Genomic DNA, 13,424 nt, shown 5'->3' with positions numbered 1-13,424 from the left:
ACATCTGTAGCTCTTTGATATGGCGTCTGCTTCCGAAGAGGTTTTCTCACGTCCCTAGCTGTCTCTGTTTGTGTTTTGGAGTGCACTCTTAACAACATACTTGTTTTAAAGGGAGATGTTCGATATTTTTTATGCGTCTGAGATAGCAATAGTTTCTTAATATGACGTCTGCTTGAGAATACCGTTCTAATACGTGTTTGGCAAAGAATTTGTCTATGAATGCAATTTGTGCTCTTATATTTGTTTTATGGAGAAAAAATTTGTTTTTAAAGAGAGATTTGTAATAAATACACATCTATTGTAAACCATTTCACTGATGAGTTGTTATAATACACTTTGTCTGCATTATAGATCTTTTCACTTGTTGTTTATAGGATTTCATAGAGTCAAAGATTTACCTCCAAAAGTAAAGAGCCTTGTTTGGACATAAGCCTATTGTTATTGCCATTGACGGTTAAAAATTAAGACTGTTGGTAATTTTGTAGTTTTGTTAATTAGTCAGACTTCATGGAAGTTCAGAACTCTTGACTCATGTTTGTCTGTATTACACATCTTTGCTGTGAATCATTAGGAATGAAAAAAAAAAAAATGAACAAAAAAAAACTACAAAGAAAGATATTTTTGTGGTAAATCATAATGGTTAATTCCCTGCCAAAAATTATGAAAAATATGAAAAGATGCAGAAATATTTTGAGAGTTATCATTCATATATTAAAACTTTGAGTGTTTTTTATAATAAGACTACAGTGCCTATTACCACCTGTTGTTCACAGACAGCTTACATCAGTTGCAAGTTTCAATTAGCAACAATAAATATCATTTGGCTATAACCCATGTTTCTGAAAATTTGCGCTGAAGTGTCATTTTCATAACTGTTAACATGCTGAATTTTTCTTTAGTTAAATTTTAAGATACAAAAGAATTGGGTTCTGATGGTCACAGGCTACAGATAATTAAAGGCTGGCAATTGGCAGTAATCTTTTCAGATAAGCACAATAGATGCTATAATCCGGAACTGGTATATGAAGGTTTTTCCCAGCTAATCCGTAGGTACAAACTTAAACTTTTACTGGTACATATCTTCAAGGTGCATTACCGGTCACAATAGATTAGTCAACCTGACTTTGCTTATTTTCAAAGTTGTTACTGTAAAAGCTTGTTTGTACCTACGATATTAGCTGGGAAAAACCCAAATATTCTTAATTCCAGAGTTAGTCTTTTTAAAACATTTTATCACACACCCGTGCCGATTTTGCGACTCCGTAAATATGGTATTGCACGGCCGTGCATATATTTTGACGTGACGTCATTAGCATTATATAAACATAGTGTAACGACGCGCTAAATGTTAGCGTTATACTATAAGCGCGTCAATGAAAATTGACTCTTATTTCAATTCAAAGGGTCTTTATTTTGGGTATGTGATAAATAGAAAATTAAATTCGTGTAAGCAAATTACTGAATTTATTGCACTCGTTGAATAAAATAATATTATGCTCGCCAGAGGCTCGCATAATATAATTTTATTCAACTCATGCAATAAATTCAGTATTGAACTTACACTCATTCAATATCCTCTATTTATTGCTTTTGTTTATTGGATTTCAATCATTATAATATTAGACTTTGTGCAAACTGATCAAATTGGAATTTGTTGAGAGTGCACAAGTGAAGGCTGGTTTCAAAAAAGTCCATGATTTAAGTCATATTTACAAAGACAAAAACAACAAAACTTGAGAGATGAAATTTTATGTGAAATCAGATGCAATGAGTATTGCTAGTCTATTGGATTTCATTATCAAAGTGCAAGAATTGAGTAGCCAACACTGTTAAGACTCTTGTGAAAAGCACGAGGCTTAAGGCAAAGTTAAGCTCAATAGAGAGAGTATAGGATTAGTAATCCAGGAGACACTGGTACGATCCTCCGGCGATGTGTAATTTCTCAGTGACAATTTGATCTGGGATATGGAGTCTTATGGTCATTTGTCTCTCACACCTCTGATACAGAAATCATGCAGGTTTGTCAATCACAAGTCTTAATTGCGGAGCAATTTGTAATTACTGGTTTATATTATCTAAAAAAGCAAGCTATGTGGATCAACAGCTGAGATATGACCAAAAATTGGTTTAAAAATCTGTAAAACAAAACACACTTTTTTCCCCTGGCCTTATATAACAATGTTATTTTTTTATGACCTATATAACAATGTTATTTTTTTCATGGCCCATATAACAGTGTTCTTATTTTCATGGCCTATATAACAATGTTATTTTTTCATGACCTATATAACAATGTTATTTTTTTCATGGCGTATATAAAAATATTATATTTTTCATGGCCTATATAACAATGTTATTTTTTCTTGGCCCATATAACAGTGTTCTTATTTTCATGGCCTATATAACAATGTTATTTTTTCATGGCCTATATAACAATGTTATTTTTTCATGGCCTATATAACAATGTTATTTTTTCATGGCCTATAAAACAATGTTATTCTTTTCATGGTTTATATAACATTGTTATTTTTTTCTTGGCCTATTTAACAATGTTCAGGACGTATTTCATCTTTTAATGAAGCTACAATGATGTTATGATAATGGTTTAATAGCATAAAGTAATAGGAGAGAGAGAAAAAAAACTTCCAGACACATTAGATAGATATAAAAAACCATGAAAGTTAATTAAAACAGGTGAGCTAATGTTTTTTATGAAGCCATTTCTTTTTTGTGTTCCGTTTCTACTCTTTGTTGAAGTGTGCATAATTATGTGACAAAAATGCAGCTAAAATGCTGTTTCTGTTCTTCTTTTAAAACAAGTGTTTTAAAGGAAGGCCTGTTTTCATAATACTTGGCAGCTGATTTTCTTGTTAAAAATTAAAGTATATATTCATTTTAATAAAAAAGATGTTACAATCTTGGCATCGTATTTTACTTTGCCATTTGATACAGTTACATGTACATGTATAATAAATAACAATGAGCCAAGTTCAAATAAGCTTTATAAAGTCACAAATATGTATATCTATTTGTTCAAAAAGACACTTAGGCAGTTACTTCAAAATTCATGTGAAAAAAATAAATAAGTAGGCCTCTATGAAACTATAGGTTTGATTTTGAAATTGTAACTAATGGTATGTTGATATACTGTTTAAGAAATTTACAATCTGATTAAATCAGCTCCTAAAAAACGCTAAATAAGTAGATCTTAACTTAACATAAATTGAGAAATTTATATCTGAAAAAGCTTGGAAGAATATAAAATCTGGTTAAACTACAATGTTGGGACATAAATATGGAATCCAAAAATGCCGCCGTTTGTAAATATGTTTTATTATGCAATGTCTGCTGACAGGATTTGACTGAAAACCGCTTATGAAAAAGTGTAAAAGAGATACCTGTCTGTAGATTTTCCACAGTGTCTTAAAGATCCTGGAAGAGCAGTGACACATCTTTTTTATTTCAGTCTATCTAAGTAATGAAAGGGTGCAGCATCTGCCACGCCTGCCTATAATCCCTTAATAAACAATGTAAATCTTTGCTTAGGCCCAAACACCCTCAATAGATTTCAATTTTACATAATATTTAGTTAAACAATATTTTATTTGTAATCTTTTCATTTACATAATCAAGTACATAAAGTAAATTTTACAGAACGAGTAGGTGATGCAGCTTAAAAGCCTTTTTTTTTTAAAAAAAACTCTCTCTGTTAAAGGCACATTATGCCTCAGAAACAAATAAATTTTTCTTCTGTATAAATGACAAATGTTTAAATAATGCCATTATGGTTTTAGTGAATGTTGTTTCCTGAAGAAAGTAGCGATGTTTGTGAATAATTTGTCATAAAAGTAACAAAATGTAAACAAAGTAGTGTTTTGACTTCAATACAAAATACTTATTCACTATACCTGTAATTTATTTATTATTGCCAAAAAGTAAGAGATAAAAAAAATGGCCAATCAGTAACTTTTCGGACCCTAAAAGTTAACCAAAATTAAAAAGGTTTTCAGAAATAAAAATTAAAGCATTTCTGAAGCATAATGGGCCTTTAATACGTAATAAATATAATAAGAATAAAGTATAATATATTAGAGAGTATAGAAAAGTTCATACTTGTCATCATTATATAATAATACCAGATAGCTCTATATCATGCTACCTAATGTATGATTGATTGAAGAAAAAACATAACACCTATGATACTGTTTACATGTTGTAAATTACAAGTAAATTACAAGTGATAAATTAGGTGTAATTAATAATTACTGTTTATAGTCTATGAATGATAATTACTGTGAACAGTTCAGTTTATGTTTTGATAATTGGTTTTTGCATTCTGACCAGAAATCTGCCAAGAGAACATGCTGTACATAATTATTGTATTTTAAGTTATATCAATTCTGGAAAGTCCGGAAAAAAAAACCTAAAAAAGAGGAGAGGAATCATGATAGATCATAATGTAAAATTAAACAGTAAAACTAAAACGAAATGACAATGGCAAAATCACTTATTTTCTTAGCATTAAAATGTTGAAAAAAAGGGAGATAAATCATGATGAAATAAGAAAATATTACCAGATCACCCAAAGCTTAAATTGGGCTAAGAATAGCAAAGAAAAGAAAATGACGAAAGCTCAAATTGGGCTTAGAATAGGCAAAAAAATAAAAATGACCCAATGCTCAATTGGGCTCAGAATAGTAAAAAAAATTGACCCAATGGTCAAATTGGGCTCAGAATAGCAAAAAAAAAACAACCCCCAAATATTTCAGTTATTCTTAATTATCTTTTATATCTCTGTCTGCTATCTTTTTAATTCCTCAGCAGATACCTATGTAAGAAAATCAAATTTTATGCTTTGAGGCTAAAAAAATTTGAACCTCGGTGGAGTTCCTTTAAAATTTATGAAAATTAAAACGATGAATCTGGGTGAATCATGCTCCTTTAAACAGTGTTAAAAGATGTAGGAGTCATATTTTAAAAATTTTGCTCATTCCAGTTTATCTTTGGTATTTTTGTTTGTATAGTGTAATAAGCATAAAGACTTGCTATTTTATAAATTACCAATAAATGAATACTTAATAAATGAATCACAGCACCCTGTAATGTGCTTAACATATTTTTGTTAAGAGATAACAATTTTATGAATACACCTTTGAAATATTATATTCATTATTTGCACATCTTGTTAACCTAATGAAATTGCAGGTTGCGAGGCGTAATGGATTATGACTTGCCTATGGCAGCAATAAAGAGCCAGGCTTAGACCTGCAATTCAGTGTAGTGACCAGTTTCAGTGCTGTCTGATCATGGTCTGCACTGTTTACTATTTTAGTGTATATTTGATATATTTTCCTTGAAAATAATGAATGGTTTTGTCCAGATTGAAAGATGGACAAGTTCATTAAAGATATTTAGGGTGGTCAGGGCTAGCGAGTTTTAAATGCAAAGAAGAGCAAGTCCATTATACAAATTTAGCATGGTTAAGGGTAAAGTAGGTTTATTTGCACATTTTTTTTTTGAGTTTACATCGCACGTGTACCAACACTGTCATGGTGACTTATAGCAACGTTTCCAGTTTTACTGGGGTAGGGAGAGTGACTCTCTGGTGCCCTATTGGCCAAATTTCAGGCTTGAATGGGCATCCAACTAAAACCAGCGACATTCTATAAGGTTGCTGAAAATATTCATCTCATGAAAGAATCTTAAGTCCCTGTTGGGATTTGAACCCTTAGCGAACGGTGAGGGGCAGTTTGATTGAAGTCAACAACCTTAACCGCATGTTCACGGTCACCACTTTTAAAGTGCACTTTTAAAGTGGTGTTAAATATTAAAGAATTTTTATGTTGACATTCCTGTCTGAAAATGCCGTTATTTGTAATGTGATGTGACAAAAAACAATGCTTATCTTTAAAACTCATACAGAAATTTTGGTATTTTCTTACCATATTTTTTCTTCCATTCTGTCAGTGACTCAAATAAGAAGAAATTCACGCCAGAATTATTATTGATAAGAGATTTTTTTGATGTTATAAAATTTATATTTCGTATATTATTAAAGGCGGGTTGCAGTATTGCGGTTACCCACAAAAAATTACTTAAAAAGATGCTGCTGGTATAATCACTCATATTTGCGGTTAATTTTTCGCTACACAAAAAACTCTTTTGAGCATCTACCTCAAGTTTTAAGTAGTGATATATTAGTTGATATGTGAGCAAATTGTGTATTTATGATATATAATTTTTTTTTTATCTGATTGAGTCATGGGCATGAAATTTTTGGGCTTTAAGAGTTTAATGCAAAAAGCTTGCATTTTTTAATTCTAATGATTACAAAAAGGCCATGTTTCTGAAGAAAATTGATTTTTAAATGGATATGAAATTCTTTTTACTCTAACATATCATGCAACTTTAATGCTTTATTCTTGTGCTTTGATGTACAAATCAAAGTAAAGGTAAAAATGATTCAGGTCTGTGAGCTGTGATGACCACAGCCCACCCATCCTGTAGGAAAAGGCAGGAATAAGCTTAGGTGATGGGGTTTAATATGCTAAGCTTTTACCTTTTGTCTGCCATATCAGTCTGCCAGATCAATGCATTGCTGTTATTTTGACACTAAGATGGCTGAGTATATGTCGAAATTTACTGTGTCAAGGCTTTTAAAGGCGGTGCTAGGGGACGTGGACGGTAAATTGCACTTTTCAGTATCGTCCATGAACAGGATCAATCAAACTTTCAGAGCCCAATCCTGCCACATTTTCAATTTTGTCCTTTTGGACGTTCTTTATGGATTCCTTTTTTCTAATACTCTATTGTAGTGGGGTTTTCACTGTCTGGCTCATAGATTCCTCACGGTTGGGTCTTTACCAGAGGGATTTGTAAATCTAAAATTTACCCCAGGGGTGAAGGTGATGTGGTGACAATTGACTTATTAATGCATTAATACATGCATGTATTTAAAATAATTTTTCTAGTATACTATACCCTTTGCAAGAAATTTCAAGGTCACACTTACTTACGGTACTTAAGCTCACTAACTTTAACAGCTGTACTTTACGCAGCACACACGCTCCCTTACTTACATATTCTTGTTTTATTTATTTATTTGTTTGTTTGTAAATATTTATTTATTTACTTGTTCATTTCATTTTGTTTGTTTGCTTTATTCTCATGAACTCACTGTTTATTTTAATTTCTGCTTTACTATCACTTCTCCCATGTCCTTGAAATGTGGATCAGAAATTCATTGCCTTGTTTTTTGGTTATTTTTTGCTTTAAATTTGATTTACACAGATCTGTTGCCAACGATGCATGTTTCCATGTCTTGTCTGCTTGTAAAAAAATATTTTATCAAGAAAACCTAATGACCTAGTGAATCAAGTGCAGCCTCTGCAATCACAGCACACTTGATTGTTATTAAATGATCTCAAAAACTTCAGAACATGTTCTAGTAACATGATAAAGTTACAATTTGATTTGTTAATGAGACAAGGTTAGTGAATATCATAAATATTTCACAGAAAACCGTCTGTCTGTTCTTTTGTATGTGTTTAATCTGGTGTGAAAACACCAGTGTTAAGTTTGGAAAATGATCTGGTGACAAGTAATTAAGAAAATAAAAATATGATGTTATTTGTCTGCCTTTTGGTGTTATAAAAGATGAAATGATTAACAGTAAACCAGTGTCAGAGGAATTTTTTTCCCCAACCACTTTGATGTAATGTAACTGGAATATCTGAAGATGTTATGTAATATAGTTGTAAATTTGAGCTTTTATGGTAACATAATTGTATCAAAGTAATTTAATTACATGAAACTGACCTTTGATGCAAAAAAGGTGTTACATTGTATTTTGTATTCTATCAAGTCAGTACATATGTATTTGATATGATGTCTGTAACTTGTTAGACACATAACTTGTTTAAGTAAAATTATTTTAGTTAAGTAATGCATTTGTTTATCAAAATATTAATATAGAATAATTTTGTTAATTTGAAATAGAAAATTGAGTGACAGACTTAAGATCACCTACTCTGAGTTATTAATAATAATCTGTGTATTTAACTGTTGTGGAGTCTGACCTTGGCTGTCAGTGTCAAGGTGTTGCATTTTCACTCTATGAATCTTTTTTATCTCTGATCATTGTGGGTTCAAATCAATTTAGAGTTGCTTATTATTATTGTTTTCAACATAATGTCTACCTGAGCATATGAAACGTTATATCAGAATTCCTTTAAATAAAGTAATTTTTCTCAAAGGTAAGCGGACATTTGCCCCTGCTCGGTATGTTAGCCCCCCCCAATTTGTTTGCCCCCCCCCCATATTCTTATAACATCATACAGTTATAAATTGTGTGACATTTAATTTAGTTTTGAATATATGCATCCTTAATCTTGCCTCTTAACTATTGGCAATAATTGATTAATTCTTTTTAATTGATTGATTATCAGCTCAAACATTTTTAAAGAAAATAAAAACCTAGAAAAAAATCAGTCTTATGACATTATGCTAAGAAACATTTTTTGTTATTCATTTCAGAGTTTGAAATAGTTTCACCCAAAGTCTTTCAACATGACAGTGTGGTTAGTTCTGCATCGCATCTTTTATCGCACATTCGACAACGACGTAGCATAACGTCTGAAATATTCATCAACATCAGCACGCATCAAGACTCGTACCATATCAAGCTTACGCCAAATAAAGACTTGCTAGCTTCAAGCTTCAAAGTCTATCATCGTCATGGTAACTGGAGCGATGATGATGTCACAGGCAGCAATGATGACATCACTGATGACATCACCGATACAGATTGTTTATACAAAGGAGAAGTGGTGTCCCATGACAACGCTCCAGCTGCTTTCTCCATTTGTAACGGACTTGTAAGTTTAAACGAATCTCTCTTTCTTTCTCTGCAATGTTTGTATGGTACACTTGTTCTTTTTAATCAGAACTGTCTTGATATGTTACGTGTGCCTTTTTTTGAACAATTTTATGCATTTTATAATAATAAAGCAGTGATTAACTTGATAAAACATCTTAATAACAAGCCTTTGTACCTTTTCGGACAATTTTATGTATTCATATAGGTAAGCATTATTATACTCAATGAAACACACTTTGTGACAACTTTTCGAATAGTCGAGTGTTACTTTCCTCCGACAGTTCTTGTTTTAACATTTCTTTTAATTGAGTCGGATCTGATTCTAGTTACTCAATATTCCTTAGTCTAAAATAATTGATTTAATTTCCTCACCTTAGAACAGTTTTAAATGGGTTAACTCCTATCAAATTATAACTGTAACTGCACTAAGGTGACAATTAAATTCTAATTCAGAAGGTAGATTGTTTGTTGTTAGTTATGAAAATAAGTAAAATAGATAAATTACCCCCCCCCCATATAAATATTTTTATGATATAGGTAAGAATGAAGTAAGGTCTGTCTGTGTTATTCCTGAAGAAAAATATTTAAAAAAAAAAAATGATTGGCATATTTTGTCCAATTATTTTCAAGTTGACAATTGTTTTGAAATCTAAATGCATTTTATACAAAAAACATGGCGATATTTAGAACTTCGGTTTATTATATAGTTTAGTTTAATTGCTACCAAATGTAAACTAAATGTGTTACAAGAATTTGTGATCAATGAATCATGATCAGTGATCGTTTAACTTGATAAGTGATCATTTGGCATGATAAGTGATCTTTTAATATGATAAGTGAACATTTAACACATACATGTGAACTCTCCCACTTTAAGCGGGAGACTCCCGCTTTCTGCAGACATATTTTCTAAGAATTTTTTTAAAATAAGGGGTATTTTCACAAATTAAAGAAATCTCCCTATTTTGAATGTCAGAAATTCCTTCTTTGTTTATTGCAAATTCTAAAATTTCTTTCTTATTGAAGAAAAATCTCCCTCTTGATCATCAAAAAAAGTTCATATGTATGATTTAACATGATTAGCTATCAATAAACATGGATATTGATGATTTAACATAATATATTATCTTTTAACATGATAAGTGGTCATTTAAATAATTAAGTGATCATTTAAAGATCCTGTATGTTGTAATTGAGGTTGTTACCACACTTAAATGAAATTTTATATATGTATTTTATTATGCTTATAAAACAATTTTCAAACATGGAAGAATATGTAAAATATGTTCTGCAAATATTTGTCCATATTATATTTTATCATTAAAATATATACATTCAGTTCTTATTAAAAATTGACTTAGACTTTAAAAAAAATATTTTTTTTAGTGCCTCCTTTTATTAACATGAAATGTTAAATTCAGTAATATTTTTTATAAATAATGCTTTTTGGAACTTACAATATTGATAAATCTTAATTTAAGCATAAAGCCTCGGTCTCACTTACTCCCGGCAGAGCCCAGGAACATCCCGGTAAGTTACCGGGATGATCCGGGACGATCCGGGATGAAATTATTGTTGCGGTCACACTTACCCCGGCAGCACTACGGTAGTTCCCTACTATCCATCCAGGATGCGCTCCGGATCATCCAGGCAGAGCCCAGGTGAAGCTACGGTTCATACCGGTGCTTCCCCAGTCGTTCCCGGATGACGCCGGAAGAGCCCCGGTTGACCCAGGCAGAGCCCCGGTCGATCCAGGCAGAGCCCCGGCAGAGCCCAGGACGATCCAGGCAGAGCCCCGGTAGAACCCCGGTGGATTGAAAACGCCCGAAAATGATAACTTTGATACATAATTTTTATTTAATATAATATCTATTGTTCCAGAATAGTAATTCATGATGATTTTCTGAAAAATCCTTATGCCATACTGGATAGAAGGGAAATGGGAAGGCTTTTAATACAAGCAAGTTCAATCATCGCAAATTGTCCTTATTCTTTTGAAATGATCCGGGCTTTGCCGGGGCTCTACCGGGATCAACCGTAGCTCTACCTTTATCCTCCGGGGCTCTGCCTGTAGTTACCGGGGCTCTGCCGGCATATACCGGGGCTCTACCGTAGCTCTACCGTAGCTCTACCGGCAATATCATACCCCGGATCATCCCCGGTTTGTGCCGGCAGAGCTACGGTGCTTTCCCGGTATAACCCCGGTCGTTCCCGGCAGAGTTAAGGATGAAGCCCGCAAAGCTATACCTTCCCGGATCATCCCGGTGATATCAAATATTTTATTCCATCCGGGGTCGAATGCCGGATGTTCCCGGATCATCCCGGATCATCCAGGACGTTGCCGGCAGAGTTACGGATGTACCCCGGTTGTTCCCGGTCGTACCCCGGTCGTTCCCGGATCACCCCGGACGTCTACCGGGGCTCTGCCGGGGCTCTGCCGGGATGTTAGTGAGACTGTAGCTTTAGAATCATTTATGATATAAAACCATAAAAAATTTGTGTTACAGGATTTTTAACATGAACAGTGATAATTTAACATGTGACTTCCTATATCTATGTAGCCTTACAGGTGTAAAACCTGTCATTGCTGTCGACAGCTATTACCTAGTACTTCAATCCGCGAGAGAGTAATCCTGTACACTTCGATGTGAGTCTCAGTCCCTGTTACCCTGCTATATTTTACCCATTTATCTCCTTTCTTAAATTTAGTCAGTCGTTGAAAAGATGACTACAGCTACATAAGATACTTACTACAATTATAAGATGATTTACGAGCACTTTGATGTCTTCCGTAGAAATGAGTCACCGTCCTGATAAAAATGTTGTATAATTTATAAAGATTTGTTGTCATAAACACTAATGGTTTTATTAATGTTATGATATGGGGTCGTGAAATAAAAGAGATGTTGGCTTGAAGTCTCCGACTACTTGAGACGGTTGATTAATTGACATGTAGGAGTTTTGTATTGAAAAAAATGTGCACGATGATTTTAAGAAAAATTATGCATGTGAATCATGAATAATCAAAAGTTTCTTTGTTTTAATGAAATGAAAAATTGACAAGTTTGCAAGTTTTTCATGTCTAAAAAGACTCTTGAGACTGTTTGAAATTTTGAACGTTATCAGTGGTGATTATTACAGATCTACTCAGAATTTAAGGCATTTAATTGACATTTTCTGTTGTGACTTAATTAATTGGCATTTTCTACTGTGATTTCATTGGCATTTTCTTTTGTGACTTAATTTGGACTTTCTACTGTGACTTAATTGACATTTTTGACTGTTATTTAAATGGCATTTCTACTGTAACATTTTTGCATTTTCTACTTTAACTTAATAAAAGACATTTTCTAAATGGACTTACAAGCATTTTCTAAATGATTTAGTATTTTTTCACTTAGACTAAAAGGCAAGAGAAATTGTAACCTGAATTTTTTTAGTCTCTGACTTCGTAATTTCCATTGTTACTTGACATTTTCTGTTGTGACATGGCAATTTTGGCTACAGCCTGATTTCCATGTTGACTGGAAATTTACCACAGTAATTTTGCATTTTGACTTGATAATTTCAACTGTGACTTGGCATTTTACAGGTTAATTTGTAATTTGGCATGGCCACTGTCACTTACGGCTTCGTAATTTCATTGTTGACTAATGTAATATTGATTGTCTTCAAGATTATAGATTTTGCAATCTTTAATGTTTTATATAGGTTAATATGCCATTTTAAAAATTTTCAATTAAGTAGAAACATACATAATTCTCACTTTATCTGCCGGAGATAATCATGTTAAAAAGTAAGAAATTACGTTTAGATTAATTGCGAGGTTCTTGACCTTCTGCGCTGCGTGTTTCGAAAAAATGTCCAATGAAAGGATTTTTCGATTTCCAAGGGGCCTTAGCATGGACAATTAGCCTGTCAGCCAAAGACCTTCTTTGTAATGAATTTTATTATTAATTACATATTGATTACACAAATAAATCATTCAATACCCGTCGCTTGACATTTACACTATGATAAACTATGGAATCTCAATGATTTATCGACACGGCTATCGCCGATTTTGCAACTGGATAGTGACCTTGCAAGGTCAGATGTTGTCACGTCAAATAAAACGTCTATTTTAATAAGTTAATGTAACGTACTGGAAATAAAGAAATACAAAACGGTATAGAATCAATAGCTACAATAAAGAAGAAATATCCCCTTTCAAGTTGACAGGTTTTAGATTGCCGTAAGGGCAATTTATGGCAAAAAGATTTTAACGGCAGTTTCTTTAATACAAAGCTATGCTGAAAAAGGTAGAAATTGACTGGCTTGACTGTAGAATAACATGATTGTTATCTGTCAAATCTATGAGAAAAAAAAGACATAATTGATTTACTGTTTTTATAGGTATCCTGATTTATAAGATTTGTTTTAACCCTAACCCCACTAAAAAGCTAAAATGGACTTGTTCGTCTTTTATTCTGGATAAAACCATTTGTCATATTTAGGTAAATTTTTATAAAATAAATACTGACTTAGTAGTGAACTGTGCAGACAA

The 13,424-nt window shown here is 32.5% G+C and overlaps 1 protein-coding gene across 1 annotated transcript in view; it reads left to right on the top strand.

The window, feature by feature from the left end:
- The window catches only part of LOC132741887 (A disintegrin and metalloproteinase with thrombospondin motifs 18-like), a 96,836-nt gene that overhangs the window by 23,808 nt on the left and 59,604 nt on the right, over window positions 1-13,424 (top strand). Inside the window, exon 3 of the mRNA XM_060730152.1 lies at window positions 8,536-8,876. Within this exon, the coding sequence (XP_060586135.1) occupies window positions 8,536-8,876 (341 nt within the window). The remainder of the gene's footprint in view (window positions 1-8,535; window positions 8,877-13,424) is intronic.

The sequence above is a fragment of the Ruditapes philippinarum genome, unplaced genomic scaffold, assembly GCF_026571515.1.
Source record: "Ruditapes philippinarum isolate M1 unplaced genomic scaffold, ASM2657151v2 ctg1339_1_1_1_1, whole genome shotgun sequence".
Taxonomy (NCBI): Eukaryota; Metazoa; Mollusca; class Bivalvia; order Venerida; family Veneridae; genus Ruditapes; species Ruditapes philippinarum.
This window is presented reverse-complemented; position numbering and strand designations above follow the sequence as displayed.